The 27440-nt window shown below is 41.1% G+C and overlaps 1 protein-coding gene across 1 annotated transcript in view; it reads right to left on the minus strand.

Annotated features, from left to right (window-relative positions):
• The window catches only part of oxr1a (oxidation resistance 1a), a 184781-nt gene that overhangs the window by 36211 nt on the left and 121130 nt on the right, over window positions 1–27440 (minus strand). Inside the window, 3 exon segments of the mRNA XM_061673745.1 lie at window positions 4983–5096; window positions 7588–7695; window positions 18089–18171. Coding sequence (XP_061529729.1) covers window positions 4983–5096; window positions 7588–7695; window positions 18089–18171 — 305 coding nt within the window.

Below are 27440 nucleotides of genomic sequence, written 5' to 3' on the forward strand. Positions count from 1 at the left end.
TGACCCTAGTGAGGATAAGCGGTACAGAAAATGGATGGATGGATACAGTACTCAGTATACAGTACACACTCACGTGCAACGGCCTCCAGTGTTCAATGTGACATATCATGCATGTGACGGTAGCTTTAAATTTCGGTGAAAAAATTATTTTGGTATGAAACTGAAAATGCACTTGGGCTATTTTCGGCTGAAACATTTCAATTTCGGCTGAAACATTTACACTTGGCAGTGATATCAAATAACGATAAAAACATAACGTCCTCGGCAGAGGTAACAAATCAGACACAGCAAAAGGCTGACTTTTGAAGAGCAATAGTGAGAGGTTAAGATCGAGAAAATGAGAGAGTGCTCGGAGTGATGAAAAAGAACAAAACAGAAAAGGAGGACTGAAAGGAGTGTGTGGGAGTTCTCGTCAAGGGGGATTTGGACCAGGAGAGGAGAGCGTCAAGAGCCAGAGGTGAAGAGATCTGGAGAGTCATAGCCCTGAGCAACTGTCTACTGTTCCACTGACACTAACCCACACAACTCCCCCTCATTGTCTCCTGGTGCATTTGACAAAAAGCCTGCAGCTACTGACTCACACAGACAGTGCAACTCAGACTGTGACATATGGCGTCAGATTTGTGCAAGAATTACAGAGTTGTAACTGGAAATATTGAACACAAAAGTGTGTTTTGTGAGCACAAGAACATGTTTTTAAAAAAAATGTTTTTTCATATCCATCCATCCATTTTCCGTACCGCTTACCCTCACCAGGGTCGCGGGCGTGCTGGAGCCTATCCCAGCTACCTTCGGGCAAGAAGCGGGGTACACCCTGAACTGGTCGCCAGGCAATCGCAGGGCACATATAAACAGGCAACCATTGGCACTCACATTCACACCAATGGGCAATTTAGAGTCTTCAATCAACCTACCATGCCTATTTTTGGGATGTGGGACGAAACCGGAGTACCCGGAGAAAACCCACGCAGGCACTGGGAGAACATGTATAGATGTATAACTCTGGACATATACATACATATATACACATATACATACATATATATATACACATATACATATATATACATCCATATATATATACACACATATATATATATATGTGTGTATATATATATATACACACATATACATATATATATACACATATATATATATATATGTGTGTATATATATATATATATATACACACATATACATATATATATATATATATACACATATACATATATATATATATATATATATATATATATATATATATATATATTCATAAATATCTACATATATACCGCAATTTCCAGCCAACCGTACAGCACTGTAATAGCAGAACTTTCCTGATTTTTGGCATAAGCCTAACCATCTGTTTGTTTCTCTTGCGCAAGATGACGTTCCTCTTTAATAAATGGCAGGATGAACAATCGTCAAAGAACACACCCACATTGAGCATGCGTGTTTGTTCGTGCATGAGAAAGTCCTCGCGGGCAACTCAACGGCACAACACTGACTACAAGTGTTCACACTTGTAGTGCTGGAACACTTAGCATTCACACGTGGATTATCCAAGCATATCCAAGGCATTTTAATATCAAATAGGATCTCTGAAACCACTGTTGTCAGATGTGACTATTTTTACACTGACAACTAAATACAAGGAATCTGAAAATTACTTTTCAGATCACTTGAATTCATTTGCGTTGTATGATTTTTTTCTGGTTGCACCTGTACTGCACATTTTAAAGCAACAGTCATTATAAATGGCAAGGCCCAAAAAGGCTTATGATTGAAATGTAGGGGGAATAACAGAAACTAGTGAGGTTATTAAGTTTCTTCCTGCAATCACATGAATGTTTCTACCGAATAAAACACACAAACCACCAGATGGGGAAACGCTTCCTTTTCAAGCACGCTTCCTTTGCTTGGAATAATTGCTGCTCATATGAGAGCAAGCTCTACCGTTTCTTAGTTGGTCTAAATATCTGACACGGCATCATTTTTAAAGGTGTAATTTCACTGCATTCACAGCTGTTCAGTCTGCCCCCCCCCCCACACACATGGAGAGCGGCAGAATGTGCTCCCGTTCTGCTATAGGCATGACCTAAATAGATAAGTAGCATCTCAACAGGTTGTATTTTCCTTTTCAAATCCACTGAGTAATTAACAGACAGTTGAGAGCACACAAGATACAAACGGAGGAACGCACATACTGGGAAAGTGTCAAAACTCAAGTGGAGCAGTGGAGGAGACAGTGATGGTGGAGATAGCAGTGCCCATTTTTGTTACAAAGATGCAAAAAGAGACATTCTCCCTGCACATAATGACCAGCAAACAGGCGTATTTCATGGGAGACAGCCGAGCTTTGCTCATTCTGATGTTGCTGGCAGACTACCTGAAGAGATGACTCACTGCAGGTTTCATAGCTAATAAAGTGCCCCAAAAGTGATTTGATATTGAAGGAAAGGAAAATGTACGTCTTACAGTCCAGGACCCAAAGTCAACTGTAACACAAGGCTCAAAATATATTTTTTTCTTTGAGCAGCAGTTTTACTAATCATTTCTTCATTTGAGGAGGAACTTTAATTTTGAGGAGCATTCTTTTTCAGGTTAATTGCACAGGGTCCTGTAGCAAGGGTTTTATTAAACAATAAAAATACGACAATATTACGACGGAGTTGAATGTAGGTTGCAGCTAACAAATATTTTTATACTCCAGTATCCTAATGAAAATTCTATCAAGCAATCAGATATTTGGATAAACTTTATTATTGCTTGGTTAAAGAGGAACGAGGCAGCACGGTGGATGACTGGTTAACATATCTAACACACAGTTCTGAAGACCAGGGTTAAAATCTGGCCTCGCCTGTGTGGTGTTTGCATGTTCTCCCTGTGCCTGCGCGGGTTTTCTCCGGGTACTCCGGTTTCCTCCTACGTCCCAAAAACATGCATGTAGGTTGATTGAAGACTCTAAATTTCCCATAGGTGTAAATGTGAGTGCGAATGGTTGTTTGTTTGTATGTGCCCTGCGATTGGCTGGCGACCAGTTCGGGATGTGCCCCGCCTCTCGCCCAGAGTCAGCTGGGATGGGCTCCAACGTGTCCGCGACCCTGGTGTGGATAAGCGGTACAGAAGATGAATTAATGAATAAAGACCAACTATGAATACAAATGAGAAAATAAGAGCTTTCACAGAATAACATGCCTAATTAGTTTCTTTTTTTATATAATCAACCGTTTTTATTTTTTAAATTTACATTGTGCATAAAAGATAAGGAATTAATTGAAAAAAAAGCATGAACAGCCTTTGTGCATCTTCACTTAAGCAGTATTTCAGCATTTTGTGACGTATTAATAATACATTAGGTTAATGGCTATGCATTTATGAGTTTAAACCAGCTGACTGGGAATAAGACAAATATTATTTGTACTACTACAAGTTTTGGAAGTTTACAATTTGTTCAAATGAAAATGAAGAAACCTTGAGAGAAAAACACTTCCTTCATCTGACTTCACCAAAACCCTCGTATGTTTGGGTATGTGATTCACTTGAGTCTTATTCTTCTCTGGCCACGTACAGTATATCCCAGGTTTTTCACCTACTTGACTTAAAGGTTTTGCCACTTGCAGATCAACAGATGGTAGTAAACTATACTTATACACAGTGACTACACTAAGCAAAAGCACCTATAAGAAACGTTATGGTTGCGCACTTACTTGTCAGCTTCGTTAATAGGATATGAGGTAGTAGATGACAGGGCGGACAAAAGACTAGACACACACAGAAACCAGCTCAGGTTTACATCACCCACATGGTGGTAGATGCGTTTACCAACTGAAAAGTATCCCTAGAAAGTTCTAAGTGGAGAGTAGGTACCGTGCCATCGAAAAGGGGCATAACAGTGAAAAAACTATGCACAAAGCTTTTAAAGTACATTCATAGAAGCTTGTGTAAAGACTTTTAAAGGGCTTTTATAAATCAAAATACCAGCTTAATTTAAAAAAAAAATATATATATATATATATATATTTTAAAAACTAGGTAAAAGCAAAAGGAGGACATATTCAGTCTTCCACTGAATGCAAAGACAACCGAATAATATTTTTTTCTGCAAACAATGAATGGTGAACATTATACACATACCCCATCCTGTCCTTGAAAAACACAACCTCCATTTTATAGTTTTATCTGTCTTTGGAATTATAGGCACCTCTTATCTTTTTATGTCCCTGAGAACATGATATCATTCTGAATTTTGACATTTATGATCAGTGCCACTGGTGAATTTACTGTGGGAATGCTGGAGACACGGAGGTTTGTGTGTTGCTTCTGAGTTCCGGCGTAATCACGTGCCTCCAGGTGAGCATTATTCCTTGTTCATTGTCTTGTCAACTTATAGGGCGTTAACCTGCTTACCGAGAGATGGCAGCACACACGCTCAAGGATGAATCTACACAAGTCAGTTATATGGTAATATGTTATAATTTACAGACAGCATTTTTTTTTTTAGATGAATTTGAATCTTTTTTATTTTTTTTAATTTTACGATTGCAATAACGTAAAATCTTTTGATTCATCTCCTTTATCCCCACTCACAATTGTACACCAATGCATGTTTTCTGTTAATTAAATTATCTCTCTCTCTGTGGTATTTTAAGTAAATTTTGTGGGATCTTGCATGCATGAAATTTCATTTTGGTTCCTGCCCTTTACAATTACTAATGGACAAAAAACACATAGGGTTGCTGATTTTATGTTTTTGTATTTACAATAAAACCTGTTGCAATGCTTTCAGTGTATTTGTCTCTCTTTTTTTGGTTTATTTAGATCTATTTTAGCAATATTGGAATATTGATAAACTTGATAATTTTGGTCACTATAATCAGTTTGTGATATAACCTTTTTATAGTGTTTCATCTATACAATTTTCAGTGGTGACCAATACTTATTATGCAGGGTATTGTGCAATAGAGGTGTGGTCAACATACCGTCACCTTCTCTAAATCAGCTTCTGAGGAGGTGGGGGACAGAGGGCTGATGGGACTGAGGGAAGGGGAGCTTCCAACACTGGAGACGTACTCAGGATCAGGAACATACAAAACCTGTAAACACAATACATGTCTGTGTTTACACAGACATTGCCTTTACACAGACATGCATGAACACCACAAGTACATGCCCAAGGATAGAGCAGGAACAACATCAGAATCAGAATGTCCATCCGTGTTAATTGGAGTGTGAATGGTTGTTTGTCGAGATTACAACTGCGATTGGCATTAAACAGCTGGAAGCCTCTTTTTAGATGAATTGTTCACTATTTGTCAAACTGCTGCTTACTGTAAAGTGTGTTGAGTTCAATGCCAACCTAAAGTGCTCGTATCTCAAGTCTGCGCTTGCAAGTCAAAGCAAAAAGATTTCTCCCTATTTGTGTGTGTGTGTATATTATTAGGTTTAGGGGGCCATTACTTTTTTTTACACAGAACCAGGTAACTGAATAGTTTTTTTCCCTTAATAAATGAAATCACCATTTAAAAACAACATTTAAGTTTACTTGAGTTATAATTGTCTGATATTTTGTTTCATGATCTTAAACATTTAAGTTTAAGAATTTGAGAAGGGGGCCAATACTTTTTCACAGCACTGTGGTGTGTGTGTGTCTGTGTATATATATATGTACATATATTGTATATAGTTATGAGTTGTTGTTTTTTTTTAGATACGAGCCATCGTTTAACTGATGTTTTGCTTTGACTTGCAAGCGCAGACTTGAGATACGAGCACTTCATGTTGGCATTGAACTCAACACACTTTACAGTAAGCAGCAGTTTGGCAAATAGTGAACAATTCAACACTTTACAATAAGCAGCAGTTTGGGAAATAGTGAACAATTCATGGAAAAAGAGGCTTCAAGCTGTTTAATGCCAGTCCCAGTTGAAATGTAGACAAACAACCATTCACACTGCTCATTTTCACTTGAGACTATGTGAGTCCCGGGTTGCACATGTCATGGAAACAATAACTCCAAGCCCTAGAACATTAAGTCCCTGCAATTTATCATCATGGAATACAGATACAGTAATCCTCCGCTACATCATGGTTCTTGCTATATAGCTGGACCGCGAAGGTCCAGCTATATAGCCGATTTTTATTACAGTTGTTACTCTATATTTTATACTGTTTGTACAATATTTTTGTTAACCATTGCTCTTGCTCTTTGTCAAGATATTATGTGTTTAGGACTGTCACGGTTGCAAATTTTTTTCAAACGATATATTTTCCCCCAAACTTTTACAATAAACCGTAGCATAGTTGAAGGTTTTTTCTTTTTTTTTTTAATGCCACTGAGCATAATAAAGAATTGTACAAATCTTACATATTCTATACTGGTTATCTAAGATACAGTTTGAGCACAACTGTGTAATGGTCTCTCATTTTCTAAATAAAAGTAGGGCTGCATTTCACAAAGACAAAAAAAAAAAAGTGAACGTTATGTGTGTTCAAATAAAGTGCCTAACTTAAGAAAAGTTTGAGTTTCCCCTTTTCTGTTTGGCATGTTGACACAACTGTGAAGTCTCAAACAATTGTACATCTTTTAATTTAACAAATCTTAAATACGAAACCGTTTTAGAGGTTATGCATTTTCAAAATCTTGTTTTGTTTCATAAATGCTCATAATGGCACTTTTAACATGTGCTCCCAGTGGGAACTTCCCACTGAGAAGAACAAACAAAAATGACACTGAATGTTCCATTTTAAGCACAGTTTGCTCCAAATGTTTTCATCCTTTATCGGTAATTTTCTGATCTTTCTCTGTCTTTAACTCAACTTACACACTGAGTTTCTTTCTATCTTTCCTGCAGTGTTTCTCCTCATCTCTGTGTGGGCTGCAGGCAATCAGTGAATTTGGCCTGAGATGCAGATTTAATTGGCTGAAGGTGTTGGCTTAACTCACATGTCATGTTTCGGTACGGTTCATCACTACTGTAAAGCCTGTAATATGTTGAGGCGCCCCATATTTCTTGAAGCATAACCTCTCTTTTATGGCTATGGTGTGGGTACGTATGGGACTACTTCTGGGCCCGTCAGCGGTCTGTCAGTTAGTGACCTCTCTATGTCGCCATGATCGAGTGAACCAGAGTGAGCTGTTTTTCCTTAGCTCACTAGCTAGTTAGGTCATTACCTAGTGAACTTAATAAACAGTTAACTTTCCCTAAGTGTGTCCATTTACGGAGCCAAAGCTGTGCGTCAGGTCTTACCATAATGAAAATGTATCGAGTTCGGAAAAAAAGTATCGTGTCCACTGTATCTATGGAAATATAACCCACCCTACTCTGCCTCTGATTGGCTAGCACCAAGAAAAGGACTCGTACTTGTAGTGGATAATGATTCGCTGAAACACTTTAGCAACACACACATACGTGGGTAAGCAATGCGGTGCATCTGTGGATCCAGATTCACCATGCTTTATGCGTCTCTAGTCATTTTTGTTCTATCATGAAAGTGAGTGTATGCCCGTAGTCACATGGCTGATTTAGGACAGTCATAAAGGGATGGCGCTAAGGATAATGGTGAGGCGTACACGGCGGTTCACACCTGACCAGGCACAACTGCCCTGGAGAACAGCTTGTTGAGCTGAACCAGCTCGTTGGGTGTGGTGTCAAACTTGAGTGCAATGCTGTTCAATGTGTCCCGTGATTCCACCTAGACCAAGAGAGAGAGCACAGGAAATCACACACTTGCTTCTTTTTCGGGCTTTCCCATGGCCAGACTTAAGTATGTAACACAGATTAGAAAATAAGCAGAGGGAGTATTACTAACGCCTCTGTTGCACAGCAAAACTGTTCCAGCACAAAGGCATACAGAGCCACCATTCTGCAAGGCCATGCAGCTGCTGAACAGGACAGGTTGGGGGGGGGGGGGGGGGGGGGAAAGAAAAAAAAAAAAAAAGTAAATGGCTTATGAGAGGCAGAGGGGAAAAACATTTTTGGCAATCATTACTGTGTGGATGTTAGTGTGGTTTGTTTTATTTTGCAAGCTTGAGTTTGCGAACTTCTGCAAGTTACAACTGCTGACCAGGAATATTTTCCATGGAATGCACAGTTACTGGCAAAAATATGATTTGACTTGAACGTCACAGCAGCAAAGTTTTTATTGTGTTACACATCCTGAGGCATCACGATTATAAAGAAAAGAAAATAGTGCTAAGGCTACAGGTATTAAAAGTCATAAAACATTTTTCAGTGTTCCATGTTCTCCTGTGCATGCTACTTGCCGTGAAAACTGGAGCTTGCCCCAGCTGACTTTGGGCAATTATTAACAGTCAACTGAATCTTTGCTGGCGGATTAATTACAAGTTTGGCACATTTTTGTTTTCTTTTCATGAGCAATATAATACTACTACAAGCAACATATTTCATAAAACATACCACAAAGGACTGCTAATAGGTTTAGCTTCAGAAACACAGATGTAGATTACTATCACGACAAGTTGTATGTGTACATTTTAGTATCATGTACAGTACATGCACATTTATTGTAATGTACAGTGCTGTGAAAAAGTAGTGGCTCCCTTCGCAAAGTCTTAAGGTTTTGCATAGTTTTCCCACTTGAAGATCATCAAACAAATGTAAATAGACGAATATAACCCAGTTGAACTTAAAATGCTGTTTTTAAATGGTGATATTTAGTTATTAAAAAAAAAAAAAAAAAATCCCAAGTTTCCTAACCCTGTGAAATGAAAAAAAAAAAAAAAAAGGAATGGCCCCCTAAACCTAATAACTGGTTGGGCCATCCTTAGCAGCAACAACGGAAATCAAGCGTTTTCAATAACTGGCAATGAGTCTTGAATCTCTGTGTTGATATTTTGGCTTATTTTTCCTTTCAGAAATGTTCGAATTCAGCAAAAATGGAGGGTTTTTGAGCATGAACGGGCTTTTTTAAGGTCATGCTACTGCATTTCAATCGGATTCAAGTCTAGACTTTGAGTAGCCCACTCCAAAACTGTCATTTTGTTCTTTTAACCCCTTCAGAAGTTGTCTTGCTAGTGTCTTTTGGATCATTATCCTGCTGCAGAACCCAAGTGCGCTTCAGCTTGAGGTAACAAACTGATGGCTGAAAATTCTCCTTTGATGGAACCATGAATTCTGCTCTTTAACAATCAGAGCAAGTTGTCCAGGTCCTGAAGGAGCTAAGCAGCTCAAGAACATCACTTTTCAATTTTGGCATGACATTCTTTTCTCAAATCCTGTGCTACAGTTGCACCAAATTTTGTAATTTATTTTTTTGCAAAGACAAGCCTTTCTGGTTTTTTTGGTCAACAGTGGTTTTCACCCAAATTTTGCTCAGTCTCTTTCTTATTCTTGTGTCATGGATACTGACTTTAACTGAGGCTAGCAAGGCCTGCAGGTCTCTAGATGTTGTCCTGAGTTCCTTTGTGACCTCCAGGATGAGTCGTTGCTGATCTCTTGGGGTAATCTTTGTAGGCCAGCAACTCCTGGAATGGTTCACCACTGTTCCATGTTTTTTTTCCATGTGAGGATAATGGTTCTCCCTATGGTTCGCTGGAATCCTAAAGTTTTAAAAATGACTTTTGCAACCCTTTACAGACTGACAGACTACTTTACTTTATTTCTCGACTGTTCTGGAATTTCTTTGGATCTTGTCATTTTGTTGCAGCTTTTTTAGATCTTTTGTCCGACTTGATTTTGTCGGGACAGATTCTGTAAGTGATTTCTTGATTGAACAGGTCTGGAGGTAATCAGGTTTGGGCGTGATCAGTGAAAATTAACCCAAAAAATGTGGTTAGCCACAATTAATCCATGATTTAACAAGAGGCGTGGTTACTTTTTCAGACAGGGCCAGGTAACTTTAGTTTTTCCCCCCCCCCCTTTAACAAATGAAATCACCATTTAAAAACAGCATTTTAAGTTCACATGGGCTTTATTTGTCTGATATTTACATTTTTTTGATCATCTTAAAATTTAAAGCGGGGACTTTGAGAAGAGGGCCAATACATTTTCACGGCACTGAACATTACTGTATGTTGTCATGGACAAAATCACAACTTCCATGTAATAATACATACTGTATCTATGCCAAACCGATATTTAGGAGCTGTTTAGGTTCCTATTAGCTTGCGCAACAGGGAAGAACGTTCCCACAAAGCTCACTATATCACCCAAACTTAATTGAAAGGACAATTTAGACATCTGATTGTGATTTTCACACATCAATCAAACATCCACCGTTAATATAGCTTTTGGTGTATTTGTTGTAGACATTTGGTTCATTACAACAAATTGACAGCCACTGGTTTTCCTCTGTGTGTTGTGTCATTGTTAATCTCCAATACCAAATTAATGTGGGAGGCGTTGTCTACAGCTGAAGTGTTTTGAAGGACAGTTCTGGCAACGAATAAAGATACTTGCTCTAAAAGCAGTGCTATACCTTTGGCTATACCTTTAACATAACATGCAGGACTGAAGTACAATAAAGAAGTACAGTAGAAATACCTCGCTATTGTACTTTAGTAGTGTACTTTAAAGTGCAACCAACTAAATTATGTTTGAAGATAAGAGCTGAAAATGTGCAAAGACTGAGAATATAGTACTAAATTGTTGAGATATGGCTTAAAAATCTTTTTCACCTAATAATTTTCCTAATTTTGTGGAAGGGGTTAAAAAAATAGCCTTGTGACATCACAGGGCTGGGATGTAAATCCCACTATATAAAAACCATCCATCCATCCATCTTCTGTAACGCTTATCTTCACTGGGGTCCAAGCGCCCTTATTCCATGCAGTGACAATTCAGCGCAATCGCACTTCATGTTCATAAATAACTTCACCCAGTTCTACCAGTATAGCGTGCAATTGGCCATGAAACTATGCCCACAACTTGATAAAATACATCATCCCTGAAGTGGAATGTGTTTTCTGTTATTTGGGCAAAGTGTCTTGCTGTCTGGCACCAATGCACGTTGTGTTGTGAGACAGCGGTGAAACGGACGAGATCCGCCGCCCCACGACCCATGGAGGTCCAGCACAAAGGCGTAGTGCCGTTAGCCTTACAGGCTGCTTCCCTCTTTCATTCATCCAGGGGGACCGGAGAGCGCTGCACGGCTTTGGCCGCTTATGGAGCACCATCCTGTGGGCACAGAAAGCACGTTGGCTGGAGAGAAAAATTGTCCTGGCATCGTGGTTTATAGTCATTATGCTGGCTCACAGGCTGCTTCTCTGCATTCCCTCAACGCGTGTGATATCTCGGTCGCTGGAATTGTGCCATGAGAGAAGGAAGGTGATATGTGGATTGATTGACAGGAGAGGCAGGATTTTCAGAGCTCTGAGCGACACGCCCCCAGCGTCTGCAAGCTGAGAGAATGACGAACTTCTTGACCATTTGGAAGCCTGGTTTTACATACTTTGCAATTTTTTTAAATTCATTCATTCATTGTCAGGCTTAGTAACACGACTCTTCCATGACAGGCACAGAAGTCCAATAACAGAACACCACTCAGGTTATGGTTGGGTGGCCATTCCTCCCAATCATTGCCCATTTGAGCAGGAGCACTCTCTAGCACCTCCTTCTAGGGTCTCCAAAAAGGGTGGGTACTCTGAACTGCTGTTTGGTGCATAAGGCAGGAGGGAGGTGACCTTCTCGTCCACCGGGGTACACCCCAATGTACAGGCACTGTGTCGGGGGGGCAATAAGTATGCCCACAACTGCTCGGTGCCTCTCACCGTGGGCAACTCCAGAGTGGAAAAGACTCCGGAGCGGAAAAGACTCCGGAGCACCCTCTCAGGACGATTGGTACCAGAGACCAAGCTGTGTGTGGAGATGAGCCCCACAATATTGAGATGGAACTTCCCAACCTCGCATACGAGCTCGGGCTCTTTCCCTCCCAGAGAGTTGACTTTCCACATCCCTAGAGCCAGCTTCTGTAGCCGGGGATCGAACCGCCAAGGACCCGGCCTTTGGCTGGCAATCAGCTCACTATGCATCTGACCCCATTGGCTCCTTCCACAGGTGGTGAGCTCATGGGAAGGGGGACCCACGTTGCCTCTTTGGGCTGTGGATGCAGACCCCGCCACCAGGCGCTCGCCTTCGAGCCCCACCTCTAGCCCTGGCTCCAGAGGGGCCAGGCCTAGAGCAAAACCTTGGAATGACAAGTTCCAGTTGTGGGCATAATTTGATGGCCATTTGCATGCTATACTGGGAGAAATGGGGCATTCCAAAGACAATTAGTTATTTACCAGTTGCTCCAAAATGGATTGGTATTATTGAAAATGACTGATTCATTTTCTTGAGCAAAGCAAAATATGGACCATTAAGACACAATGCCTCCTTTAGGAATGTGGGAACATTGTTTAACAATTGTAAAAGCCAATATAAATCTTAACAAACACAATATTTTTTATTTTATTTTGATACATTGTTTTCAGGAACGAATACAAGGACAGTGTGGCGCTGCTACATTGTGTCACTGGAAAGTCATAAGCATTTATTTTATATGTACTACATAAAATTCCCATGAGCTATTAAGTGCCATTCAATTACTATTGCAAAATCTATTTTACTTCGCTGAACATTCACGCGATGTCCATATTGTTTAGCTTCCATTTAGAAATGATAAAGGAACCAAAAGAGTTACCGTAATAATCAGCACAGCACCTACAGTGTCCAAGCCTTCAACATAGCATTGATTTGATTCTCCCTTGCTGCTATTTGCTACTGTCTCATTCTTGAAATGTTTATTTTTAGCTTTACAGCTTCAATGCTGCACATCACAGAACTAACCTATAGGACAACCAGTTTTACAGTAATTTTGAATACCCACATTTTGTGCTATTTGGTTTACTGTTATATAATACTAGGTCACATACTTTACCAATCAGTTCTCCAACACAGTGTAAAAGAAACATTAGTTTTTGCACAAAAGCAATATTCTACAGTTGTACTATATGTAACGTGGCAATTGCTGGTCCATTTATCAAACAGCTCCTAGTAACAGGAGCTCAGTCAATCAATACTGATAAAAATATTGGGTGTCCAGCAAATTAAATACGTAAAAAAACCAGTAAGTGGGCATTTTTGGTGCCTGCACTGAAATAATAAAAAAAAGCAGTAAAGTACGGTAATAGTAAGACTTCGGGCTGTCACTATAAAATATTTTTTTAATCGTTTATTTCATCAATTCATTGAATAATTGGATAAAAATCTATTTTGCATTAAAGTTTAAAATATTAAAAATATTTGTCCAATTTATTAACAGTTGTTTATTTTTGTTTTTTCATGCTTAAACAAAACCAAACAAACAACACTTTAGCAATCTTACACACAAAGGATGTTTTACCCACAAACCTTTTTGAAACTGAACTACTTCCTGGGTACTGATTAATGCAAACGGCTACTGGTTTGATAGAAATGTATGTGGTTTGCTTTAGGTTCAGCTACAGTACGTCAGTTACAGGTTATTCATACTTTTCATTTCGGCTTGTCCCTTTATGGGTCGCCACAGCGCGCCATCCTTTTCCACATAAGTCTGTCGCCACAGCGAGTCATCCTTTTCCATGTAAGCCTATCTCCTGCATCCTCCTCTCGAACACCAACTGCCCTCATGTCTTCCCTCACGACATCCATCCACCTTCTTTGGTCTTCCTCTAGCTCTCTTGCCTGGCAGCTCCATCTTCATCATCCTTCTACCAATATACTCACTATTTCTCTTCTGGACGCATCTAAACCATCAAAGTCTGCTCTCTCTAACTTTGTCTCCAAAACATCGAATCTTGGCTGTCCCTCTGATGAGCTCATTACTAATTTTATCCAACCTGATCATTTCCGCCACCTCCAGCTCTGCTTCCTGTTGTCTCTTCAGTGCCAGTGTCTCTAATCCGTACATCATGGCTGGCCTCACCACTGTTTTATAAACTTTGCCCTTCATCCTAGCAGAGACTCTTCTGTCACATAACACACCTGACACCTTCCTCCACCCGTTCCAACCTGCTTGAACCCGTTTCTTCACTTCCTGACCACACTCACCATTGCTCTGGATGGTTGACCCAAAGTATTTAAAGTCCTCCACCCTTGCTCTCTCTTCTCCCTGTAGCCTCACTCTTCCCCCACCACCCCTCTCATTCATTCTCGTTCATCTCAATTAAGGGGGAGGCGACATGGGACATGCAATGGTGACCAGTTATTGACTTACTGACAGGGGAGTAAGAGAGGGGCAAAAGTGGATAAGAGAAAACCACTATCATAATCATAGCATCTAATCCCAAAAGGAGCCTATAGCTTTACACTCTGGATCAATAATAGGCATTGTTTATAATTCAAATGAATAATTAAGCTTCTTGTTAGGGTGCCATCTATCGTTCTGGTAGAAGGGTAGCGAAAGGTTGTGGCAGCCATTTTCAGAATCACTGACACCTAACTAATGGTCAACCTGCTACAACGTTAAGGAGATGGATTCAAAAATGGCATTTGGCTAGTAAGCCACAGACTAATGGCTCTATTCAAGGCTCTGTTGGCATTTTAGTAGAATATTAAGTTGCAGTATCAGAGCAAGGAAAGCAAGGGCAAAACCCTAAGCAACAATCAGTGAAGCAAGCCGGAAATGGAGTTGAATGTACAATTTAACTACCCATAATGGTTAGATATAAACAGCCGTTGCTCTTAATTTTATGCTGGATGAGTCCAAACATTGGCATGACGGTTGCCATGGTCAATTTGTAATTACTATCCAACAACTACATCTTTGCGTTTCCAAGTGCAGGTCTAATTTTAGAGTCACAACATTGTGTCCATTTCAACGGGATTCCTTCATGGATTTCCCGTTGTGTCAGATTAAAAGCCCTGTCTGTGCTTTGATAGTCCTCAGAACGAATTACTAGAACAAAGACAGACACGCCAAGACACACAAAAGAAACAGCAATCAAATGACAACACAAGCGGCTGATTTAATTTCAAATACCATCTTGCTTGTGTTAGAATCATAGTTTCACCATCAAGTGCAAGACTTTGAACCCCCATATTTTTAATTCTTCCTGTCTGCAATCAAGTAACTCATTCAACATGCAGGCAGGCTGCGAGGGTCAAATCTGGAACCTATTCTGGTATCAAAATTTTGTATAAACTGTGGCTATATGATAAAAAAAGAAACGTGTGACCCAGAATGGGTACTGTAGTAATTGTTAATAGTGGGTACTAAAAGCAAAACTCAAGCGTAGAAAATGAATAAATGGATGGAATGTTGCTTTATGTGCATTCTTCTTTTCAATGCAATAAACTGCTCGATTTACATTTTATTCAAAATTCTAACATACAGTAGTTGTAATTTAGAAAATTATAGTTTATAGCCAACATGGGGTGGGTTCAATCCTCAGCCCCTGTCCAACTATGCCTGCAAGAAACTGAACCCCCAGTTGCTCCTCATTAGTAGGTGAATGAGGAAACAGTGTTTAAGCACTTTGAGCTCACTGAATGTAGAAACATTCAAACTATACAAGTGAAAGCCCATTTACCACGCTTATACTTTTTAAAGTCTAAGCAATAAATTATTCACTGACAACAGTATATGATTTGACAGGCTTCAATACCAAGAATACAATGGATGTTCAGTGTCACTCAACAAAATGTTAATAAACAGACCTATGTCGTTACTGTTGAGACCGCTGTGAGAAGTGTGGAGAAGAAAAAAAAAAAGACCATGACCAATGACATCAGTTTAAATTAGGGTGATTCAATTACAAATTTCAGTTTGGATGCCACCATGTTACACATGGACAATGCAGTTAACAATAACTTCAGCCACAAAATAAATGTAGAGCTGTCATAAAATGTAACTGTCTTTCCAACGACTGGTTAGCGCCTGTCCCGGACCCGGCTGTGTGGAGTTTCCATGTTCTCCCTGTGCCTGTGTGGGTTTTCTCCGGGTACTGTGGTTTCTTCCCACATCCCAAAAACATGCATGGTAGGTTAATTGAGGACTCTAAATTGGCCATAGGTGTGAATGTGAGTGGGAATGGTGGTTTGTTTACATGTGCCCTGTGATTGGCTGGCGACCAGTTCAGGGTGTACCCCGCCTCTCGCCCAAAGATAGCTGGGATAGGCTTCAGTGCGCCCACGACCCCAGTGAGGATAAGCGGAACAGGAAGATGAATGAATGAATGAATGAATGAAGGGTCTTTCCAACCACTTATGTGGTAGTAAAGGGACATTCTTATTTTACAGTATTTAAATGTGACTTGGCAGTCAACCTGCACCACCTATGGTAGGACTATGATGATGTGACATACAGTACATGTCCTTTCAGAGCTGCATTTAGTTTGACTTTGAGAGGCCCTCATCTCTGGCAGATGATGGCTAGATTGTGAACCTCCCTTGAGCGGCTCATGTCTGTGCTGCTTTTTACTTTTCTTCTGTCTGCATCTTTGTGTCTCCTCATCAATCTCTGTTGTTCTCACAGACTTCAACCACTTTTTAATTGGATGTAGGTCACCCAATAGGTGGACAAGACTGAATGGACTGGTGTTATCAGTGTCTAGGCAGATGGGTTGTAGCTGTTCATGTTATTTCTCAAGAAAAAAAAGGGGCTAGTGAAAGAAGCCCATGTGTGAAGTACAGGGTGAGGGGGGGGGGGGGAGAAGATGGCATCGATAAGGATGCATAAGAGGAAACCCAAAATTTTTCTGTAGAAGCTGGGAGATAGATTATGAAGTTATCTACTTTAGAGCAAAACAGGGAAACGCAGCCAGCTGGCCCCTTGGCACAGGAGATGAGTTTAAGATAAAGCTGTTCCTCAAACACTGTCATGGTTGGCCAAGTGTCCATCACAATGCAAGCGAGGCTGCAAAGCACATTGCTTGCTTTTCTTTTTTTTTTTTTTTTTTTTTTTTACACTTGTTCGAGCCACGGGCATCCTGGCTAGGTGGCATTGCTGCATGTCAGGCTACAGGAAACAATCATTGTCAGTGCTTAATCCATCACATTATCAGTGATAATAATGTGGAATGTGTAGAAAAGAGTGATTGCACACAAGAATGAAGTGGCATCTGGTGGGATTCAGGTATAAAGCATTTTCTTACCCCAAATTTACCATTACATGTATCCTTTTTTGTTTTACCACCAATAGAGCTGTATTTATTTTTGTGTTGCTGCTCATACCAAGGCCATGACAAAGTGTTTTGAGCCAGAAACTGTTGTACAATCCTTTGCGAGGTAAACAAGGGCATTGTCAATCAGCAGGTCTAGAATGACTTAGGAAGGTGGTGGTGGAGATGGGGGAAGGTAACAGATCCCCACTAGCTCAAGAACCCTGTTCAAACAGCCAGAGGAACCAAGCGACTGAAGAGTGAGAGGAAATAAACTGGAGTAGACCAGGCTTTTGATTTTCAGCAGACAGACACAGAATGAGCGGAGCCACAGTGATCCTACTCCTCATTGTTGCCACGGAGAGGGGTGAGGAAATGCCGTCTGGCTGCAGATGCATTTGAGGGTCATTTCAAGAACACCAAGCAAGGCAGTGTCAAGCTCTATTTTCAGTGAATGCAACTAGAATAAGAGATCCCCACAAACACTTCACTGCCCATCTCCTAAACAACAGCTAAATCGATAGACATGACGATGCAGTTGGAAGGTCATTCACAAGCACAGCGAGCTCTGTGGTGGAATGCTGCCGATATGTGGCACATAGAGAATGGAAAAACAAATTCTGAAACTATAAATCACCTTCCCTTGCTTTTTATATATGATGATTATATCGATGTACAGCAAGTCCTTCAACACAGTTCCCACAACCTTTCAGTCTGCTTCCCCCCCCCAAATGTCAGCACATTAACACACCCAAGTAGTTTGAGGCTTAGGTACACGTGTTGCACATGCAAAAACTGAAATAACGTCTTGTCCTCACTAATGAGCTACCGAGCATGGTTAGACACGGTGCACACAAACATCCCCTGAAAAGCAAGTCAGAGCAACAGAAATGACTACCAGCTGACGCACACACAGAGCAGCTGCAGCACCATGCAAGCAGGAGATGGTCAGACACACCAAACGACAATACACAAATAAAGAGCTTATTTGCTTTGTGCGCTACTCACAGAATATTCAATGGTCCCTTTGGGTCTCTGGAACGACATGCGCCTCCCATCCTTCTTCTCTGGGGTCTTCTTCTGGCCGGTATCTGTAAGCAGGCGAGGCGAGGTACGCATTACATTCATGTTCCTCTCTCCCCAGATTGTTACAAGCTGCCGTTTCCCAGCCCTGTGGGTAGACAGCTCATTCGTCAACAGTGAGGGAGCTGGCCAGCCAGCGATGTGAGCTGTGAGCGCCGAACAGCTTTCTCTCTCGCTCGCTCTCTTTGCTTCCCGCTCTACTTCTACACTCTTGCTCTTACACGTTCTCACACGCTGTCATCCTCTGCAACTCTCCTTTCCCCCCCTCCCAGATTACCATGCAGACCAATGACAGCTGTTGAAAACAGTTCACCTTGCCGCCTTCCCGGTACTGCCTCTCACGGCAGAGACCAGGCTGACCTCCATCAGAACGTCGCTCTGGATGAGAAGCTGAGAGGTCTTAAAGGAGAGAAAGACGTTAAGATAAGATTAATATAGAGGTAGGATTGAGGGTGGATAGTAAGAGATGGGAGTGCTCCGTGCTGCATCTTGGTTGACTAATGGGTGATATGTGGAATAGTGGCACATGAGGGAGGTTGATGACATAAGCGCATAGTTTTGGTTGTGTTGTTTTGGGATTTGGGAGACACACCAACAAATGTGATGAGAAGAGAGAAATCACACTCAATAGTGAGTGGTTGCAGGCGACTCTTAATGGAAAATAAAGGTACAGTGATTGAAAATTACGTCTGGCTATAGCGGTGTGAATGGGTGGAGAAATGTAGTGTGAATGTTGACAAGCAACTGTGAAGGAACAAGAAGGGGGTGGTGGAGGAACAGCGTTGAAGGCATGAGGGTGAATGGAATACTGAGGGATTAGATGAAAAGGAGTAGAACAGAGATAAAAGAAGCTGGAATAAAAGTATTGGGAGGTCCTACGAAAAAGTGGCCAACATTCATTTCGGGTCTTACAACAAGAGGAATGGGAAAAATAAGGTTGAAATACGACTCCTAAGTCCTAAAAACTAATGGCCACCTCATCACTGTCCGGTTGAAAAAGTGTGGCGGTTTTGACGTTTGAACCCCTCTAGTCTCCTCTGTGCAGTGTCTGAATGATCAATAGAAATATGTTACATCATGCATATGAATATACCGCAACGGACTGCTAGGTGTCCTTCAAACTATGTACTTATACACTCCCGCATTCACAATTGCTGTTAATTTGCTTTAATACAGTGGTCCCCATCAAACAGGTTTTTAAAAAAAAAAAAAAAAAAAAAAAAAGGATTTCAAAATGGTAGGTACTCAGCCATCAACAGTCAAGACCTGTCCCCCCCACCTGGCAGTTCAAGAGAAGAAAGATACCCTCTCTTTAATCCAAACCTACAGGAAACGAGCCCCTGGGGCAACAAATATGCCTTCACCTACTTGGCATCTTCCACCGAGGGAATCTCCACATTGTAAGAGTCCAACTCCTCTCAAGAGGACTCTGGAGCTCAAGCCCTGGCGTCAAGGCGAGCCCGACTAGATCCAGTCAGAACATTTTGACCTCGCATTCCATCTTGGGTTCCTTCTCAATCAAAGAGGTGACATTTCACGTCTCCCTAGAGCCAGCTTCTGTAGTCGAGGCTTGGACTACCAGGGTGCCCGCCTTCAGTCACCACCTTGCTCACATTGTACCAAACCACGTGGGACCTTCCACAGCAGGTGACGCCATGGGAAGGGGTACCCATTAGATTAGATTAGAGCAGAGGCTCTTAACCTGGGTTCGATCGAACCCCAGGGGTTCGGTGAGGCAGTCGCTGTGATTCGATGGAGGACTCGACACATACCGCGTGTGCATGCTTGCTTTATCCGTAAAAGCCTTTTTACAGTACATTTTGAATGCGTTGTTCATGCCGTTTAAAACACAAGGGAGCGTCAAAATTGCCGTTTACCCCAGCAGCGCTCCGCCTCGAGTTGAAATGCTTTTTCTTTTTGAAACTATCTTTATTTAACAACATTTCAACAATACAGTTGACTTGAGTAGCATTGCTGTGCCGTCAGACAGCGCATCCAATAATAAAAAACAGCCCAAAAAATGTACTCTTACCAATGAACTCTTTTCGAGGATTGTACAAATGAAGAAAAGGAACAGACTTTGTTGTGAATTTTAAAAACGAAGCCCGTTCCTCTGATACGAGTGGCACTTACCAAGGGGAATGGCAACAGCAAAATTCACATTCACTTACAGTAAATTTAATTTGTTTTTTGTATGAAATTCATTTTTTGTTGGTTTTGTTCGTTTAACACAGTGATTTTGTGTGCAACTGATGCGTGGTTCATTTTGTGCATGACCTGGATTACTGAGAAACTGCACAGACAATAAAATATACACCCGTTTTGAATTTGAAATAAACCATGTTGTATTTTTCAAATTAGGAAGGGTTCCGTGCACTCCGTATGAAACTTGCGGGGTTCCATCCCTCCAACAAAATCCTAAAATGGCATTGATGTCCAATGTAGTAATTATGCTTTACACGATCAGGATTTTTGTGGCCGATCACAGAGTTAAAAAAAACCCGATAACCAATCAGCGATCCAATCACAAGCTGGAGCAATGTGTCTATTTAAATGACTTGTTCTTTTACTGTCTATACTTGTGTACTTAATTGCTCCAAAAAATATATTTACAAAAAATAATGTATCTTTGTTCATCTATTTATGCCAGTGAGGCATAATGTCAGACAGAACAAATGAATGGTCTTCTATTAGATGGAGTACATACAGTAATTTATGTATCCACTTTTTGTGACATTTTTGTTTTTTGGTCTGCCGTGAGATTTTACAATTGTAAAATATGTGCCTTGGCTCCATAAAGGTTGGAAATCACTGCTCTCGTCAGATCGTGTATTCTAATCAGTCAGGTCAAACCAACATTACATAACAGAAATATTGGGTGCTAACTTACTGTAATGGAATGACTTTATTGTAATTAAATTACTTCACACACACCAAAACTTTAGAGCATGATTCGACAGAACGCCTGCATGTTATCTTACAACTGTTAGTGCTAGCACTAGCTTGCTAGGCTACATAACGTTTTGTTGCTTGCTTGCGAGCGGTATCGTATTCAAAGTACGGGAACATACCTCAAGCAAGCCTTAAACGAACGTCCTCACCCGAGCACCAGTGACCAACAACACACGATTGTCCCCATTTTGTTCTTATAAACACAAAGATCTAATATATGCATTTAATTTATTCATACTTAAATATCGTGATCGTACTGAGCTATATAACAGCAAAATGAATGTTTCTTTCCGTCTTTCAATATCTTAATACTGTCAGGCATAATGCACTCAAACAGTCTGCTCAATATGATTCATGGTTGCTATATTTACATTTCCTTTTCTTTGAACATAATGACAAAATAAGCATGGGGGAGACATGAGAGTAAATAGCAATGTGACTAACATTGGTCTGATATAATATACAAGCAGCAGATTTTCCTCTGCTCCCTTGTTTTCCCTCCCTGCTGGTTATGTATCCCATCCCAGCTGTTATTTTTAGATTAGCAGTTGGGGAGTCAAAAGCTCTCGGCCACAGCCACACGGCACAGGTGTTGTACTAATAATGGTTAACACTTTTTCATGACTAAAATTAATGTTGCCTTTCAACAATTTTATAATGTTAAAGATTGTACTTTTGTAGCCAACGGAAACCGGCCGTGAACTGAAACAAGAATTTGTCCAATTACTTTTCTCACACACGGTACTAATATCATTACTACCGTTACTTATACCACTATATACATTTGATAGTGTAAGTTTTGTTGCTTTATGGGGATAGGATTATACATCACCCAACAATTCTTCTTTACCTACTCTTTGGTGGCCCTGGGGAACTAGTGATAAATACAGAACAAGATAAAGATATATTAGATATATGGAAGCTGTCTTCTTTCTACCTGTTAAGGCGTAGCTGTTTTCTAACATTATACAAGCAGATGTCAGTTAAAATTAAAGATGCTGCCAGAAAATAGAACTGGGAAGCCTAATTAGTATCAACATTTGAACGTATGTGTTTTAAGAGGGCGGAATGGTGGACCAGTGGCACATCCGCCTCACAGTTCTGAGGTCGGGGGTTTGAATCCGGGCTCCGACCTTCCTATCGAGCATTTTCCCTGTGCTCTCACATTCAAAAACATGTTTATTAGGTTAATTGAAGACTCAACATTGTCTGTAGGCATGAATGTGAGTGTGAATGTTTCGTTGTCTATCTACTGTATGCCCTGTGATTGTATTTCAACCAGTCCTTGCCACTTGTCCAAAGTCAGGTGAGATGGGCTTCAGTTTACCGAGGCTCTAGTAAGGATAAGCGGTACTGCAAATGGATGGAGTTTTAAAGGCCAACACTTTTTGCATAGGGTTAAGTACTATTGATTTCCTGAGCTAAAAGTCTTTCGGCTACACCTAAGACTATGTAATGCGGTTTTGCATTATTATAGCAGCTTATACGCATCTTCGAACAACGCAGACCAAAAGAAATTGAAACTTTTATTAAGGATCTAAACATTCCTCAATTAAATACACAAATTAAAGACAGCCTTGATGTTCCTTTAACCTTCACATAATTACATAACGCATTAAAAAATATGCAATCGGGACGAGCGCCTGGCCCAGACGGAATCTCAGTTGAATTCATTAAACATTTTTGGCCAATACTAGCGCCTCTATTTTTCAGAACAGTCAAGGAGATAAACGATAAAGGTCGAATTAGTAGCCATATGAACACAGCTTCAATTAAGTTATTACTGAAGTCAGGTAAAGAACCCACTCCCCCAGCTAATTATTATATATTAATATTTCGTTAAAACTCACACAGCTAACCAATCTAAATTACAATCCACTTTTGGAAAAAATCTCATCTGATTTAAGACTCTGGAATAACTTGCCTGTATCACGACTGGCAAGAATAGCTACAATAAAAATGAAAACCTTACCTCAAATAAATTATTTTCAATGATTCCATTTAAGACCGCATTTTAATTGTTTCAAACCATAGATTCTGCTGTAATAAATGTTTATTCAAAAAATAAGAAAAATAGAATTAGTCTATCCACTCTTCAGAAAAGTAAACAGGAGAACACTATTATTTAGCTAACCAATGAATTTATACCTCATCAAATGGTTGCACCACAATGAGGAGTATGATTCTTGGCTCGAATTGGAACAAATAGACTGCAGCAACGCCATAAATGCTTCAAGAACCCAATAATCACATCCAACATAATGGCTTGGTGGCAAAGTTTAGAATCAATAGGATCTCAATTAGCTCCCAGTATGCTCTCCCAATCTGGCATATTCCAGATTTCGAAACTAATATAATACCCCTTCATTTCAGTACATGGGAACAACATGGAATTGACCACCTACAACAACTATTTAACAATAATGTTTTTAGGACACGTGATGAACTGTTCCAAGAATTCCAAATAACAGCAGAAAACTTTCTTTATGACAATAAATTAAAAGCAGCAATAAAAAAAAGAATACCAACACTCCACAGCACCCTCGAACTGCCGGAGTTTGTCAAGCAAATAGTGAAGGTTCTCCTGCAGAGTAAAATAAATCTTTCACAAGTTTATAAATTAATTTCATGTATTAAATAAATACACTTATCAATCACAAAATGGGAAGAAGAAGTCAGCTGACCGTAGCTACTGGATAAAGATTTGTAACAATACCTTTAGAATGACAAAAAACACAAATCTTATACAATATAAAGTGCTCCATAGAACACACTTTACTAAGTACACTATGCATAAAGTGGGCTTCTCTCCATCTAATATATGCACGCAATGCACCAAAAATACCCCAGACACCTATTTTCATGCTATATGGGAATGCACATCAATTCAATGCTTTTAGTTACACAAAAACTCTCTTACATTTTGAATTTCAGGATTCCACTTTCCCAAGATTGTGCATACTTGGCGATTTAAGCAAAATCGACCTCCCTAATAAATATTCACAATAATTACTTGTCGCATTAGCTACTGCTAAGAAAACAATTCTATTAAACTGGAAAAACAATCAAGCTATTATCATCAATCACTGGCTAAATCTCATCATTGAATATATTGCGTTAGAGAAAATATCAGCATTAGTCATTCAAACTGCTCTAAGTGCTAGAGGACTCTGCATATTTCGCAAACTAGAACTAGTAGACATTCCAACAGCTTCTTCCCTCTTGCGATCAACTTCTTAAACACCTAACCTATAATTCCATTACAACAAGCTGGCAATTTTTTGACTTGAGTTCGTTGTCACATTTCTGTGGGGCCAATTATGTATTACTCGTGCACTCACTGTAGTTGTCTCGCCATGCTGCACTATTTGCATATACTGGCCACTCATGCCAGAGTAGCATCTGCTCCATTTGCACACTGATTGAGGAGTATCTGTAACATTTGCACAACCAACATTGTCCCAGATGATCGCACTACTCGTCACTTTAAACCGCATACACTCCTTGAAGTCTCAGCGCCCTTTGCACAATGGTCATTGCACCGGACTATTGTAATATTAGTCGTTCGAACTGCTCTAAGTGCTAGAGGACTCTGCATCTTTTTGCACAATTGTTTTTTGTCAATGTCTTTATGTCCCCAAAGTGTTCTGTAAATTGACTGTTTGTTGTACTAGAGCGGCTCCAACTACCGGAGACAAATTCCTTGTGTGTTTTGGACATACTTGGCAAATAAAGATGATTCTGATTCTGATATTTTTGCACAATTGTCAAAAAAATAAAATAATTAAATATATTGTACCGGCATTACCAGATAACTAGCAACCCTTTATAGCTCAGTGAATGTTTTTCTCAATGTCTTTATGTCTCAAAAGTGTTCTCTGTTAATTGACTGTCTGATGTTGTACTAGAGCAGCTCCAACTACCAGAGACAAATTCCTTGTGTTTTTTTTTGGACATACTTGGCAAAATAAAGATGATTCTGATTCGGATTATTCTATTTGTCACTCTTCATTTTTTCTTATTCATTTATGTACTTGTCTTTTAAAAAATCTATGAAATTATTATTTATTTTTGCAAGTTTTTTTGGTTATTTTTTTATTTTACTTTTACCCTTTTTTTCCCCCCTCTCTCTCTCTCACATTTTGGACTGATTTGCATGGTGAGAGGACACATGCATGTAGTGGGGATCTTCTCCTCTTGTCCCTGTGTTTGCAGTTCCGGTGTCTGTGGGGGCGGGGACTTTCTCCCCGGGGAGCATTTATGGTGTGGTGGTGACTCGCCCATGTTTCGTGGGTGCTGGGGCGGTGACAGCTGGCGCCTGCCTGGGTCCCCCCCTCTGGCTACTGGTGGGGGCCGTGGCGCCCCCCTGTTGCTCCTCGGGCCTGCTTCATCCTGTTCTCTCCGTTCCTTGTGTCCCGCTGCGGTCGCCTCTTCCTCTTCTCGTGGGGTGGGTGGGGGTGGGGGGGGGGGGTTAGGTGTTCCCCTGCGGGCTGTGGGGCATGCTGTCGGGGTTTTGTCCCTGCCTGGTTTAGGGGGGTCCACCTCCCACACTCGGGGGCGGGTATTGGGTGCTGACGGGAATGTGGGGTGGGTCCCAGGGTCGGTGCTGCGGGGCTGTGTGGGGCGGTCCTCTTCGTCGGTGGTTGTCCTGCCTGATGGGCCCAACCTGCAGGAGCCACCATGCCTCTGAATCACTCACTTAGCCCACACTTACGCCACTCACTGTATATATTCTTCTCACTAGTCATATCTGGGAACATACAGTGGGTACGGAAAGTATTCAGACCTCTTAATCTAGGGGGGCAGGCAGGGTGGAGGGGCAGAGCGCCCGGACCGGGAAACAGCACAGACGTGCTGCAACCTGGTCTGACACCCACACCCTCCTGATCCCATACCAGTCCCCTCAGTCACAGAGTTGTTCTGAAGCCACTCCTTTGTTATTTTAGCTGTGTGCTGAGGGTCATTGTCTTGTTGGAAGGTAATCCTCCGGCCCAGTCCGGGGTCCTAAGCACTCTGGAGAAGGTTTTCGTCCAGGATAGCCCTGTACTTGTGCTCATTCATCTTTCCTTCAATTACAATCAGTCGTCCTGTCCCTGCAGCTGAAAAACATCCCCACAGCATGATGCTGTCACCATTTACATAGTCAATCCCACCACACTTCAGTTGTCCAGTCGGGTTGACGACCCTTGTCCTTCATGCTTCATGCAATTATAATACTAAGAAACCACAGCGGCAGCTTAAAAACTCCACTGGCATAAAAGGGATACAGATCCTCCATCCTGCTTGACCTAACAGCCGAACAGGACAAGAGTTCCTTTTGCATGAATTATTACATCATTACAGCACCCCGAGTAGACAATGACGGAAAGAGGTTTGCTCACAGGCTAACACCCAACTAGCTGCTAATTTGTCACATCAACCATATTAGTGGTTCCTGGGAGAGGTTTAACCATTTGAAACAGGGTTGGTAATAATATTGATAGGGAAATAGTCAGTGATAAAAGTAAGAAGTGTTTTTATGTGTGTGTGAGTGAGAGAGAGAGAGGTTAGAGTGAAATGCAGTTTTATTGCAGGGACGCACGCACATTGAGGGATGGCTAGAGAATGTTGTGTGTGCGCGACAGCAAAGCATTCATGTCTAAAACTTGAGAGAAATAATGGCTGTTTAACTATTTCTGCTGTTACAGGAGGAGCAGGCAGCTGCATATGAACACACGAGAATGACGGAAACAGCCATAATGGGAAAGAATGAGAACGATCCGACCGGCCGCATGTCTTGAACACTCGGGTGAAGAGCGGGGCGGAGCTGTCAACTGATCACCACCTGGTGGTGAGTTGGCTCCGATGGTGGGGTAAGATGCCGGTCCGACTTGGCAGGCCCAAATGTCTCAGGAGGGGAAAGCAGTGCACCATCAACACTGTGTTTAGTGGGGATAGGGCGCTGCTGTCCTCGACTCGGGACCTTGTGAGTCGATGGGGAGAATACGTCGAAGACCTCCTCAACTCCACCGACACGCCTTCCCATGAGGAAGCAGAGTCTGGGTTCTCTGAGGAGGGCTCTCCTATCTCTTGGGTTGAGGTCACTGAGGTGGTTAAAAAGCAAGGCCCCGGGGGTGGATGAGATTCGCCCAGAGTTCCTAAAGGGTCTGGATGTTGTGGGGCTGTCCTGGTTGACACGCCTCTGCAACATCACGTGCACATCGGCGACAGTGCCAATGGATTGGCAGACTGGGGTGCTGGTCCCCCTTTTTAAGAAGGGGGACCGGAGGGTGTGTTCCAACTACAGGGGGATCACACTCCTCAGCTTCCTGGTAAGGTCTATTCA

The sequence above is a fragment of the Phycodurus eques genome, chromosome 4, assembly GCF_024500275.1.
Source record: "Phycodurus eques isolate BA_2022a chromosome 4, UOR_Pequ_1.1, whole genome shotgun sequence".
In the NCBI taxonomy this organism is placed as follows: Eukaryota; Metazoa; Chordata; class Actinopteri; order Syngnathiformes; family Syngnathidae; genus Phycodurus; species Phycodurus eques.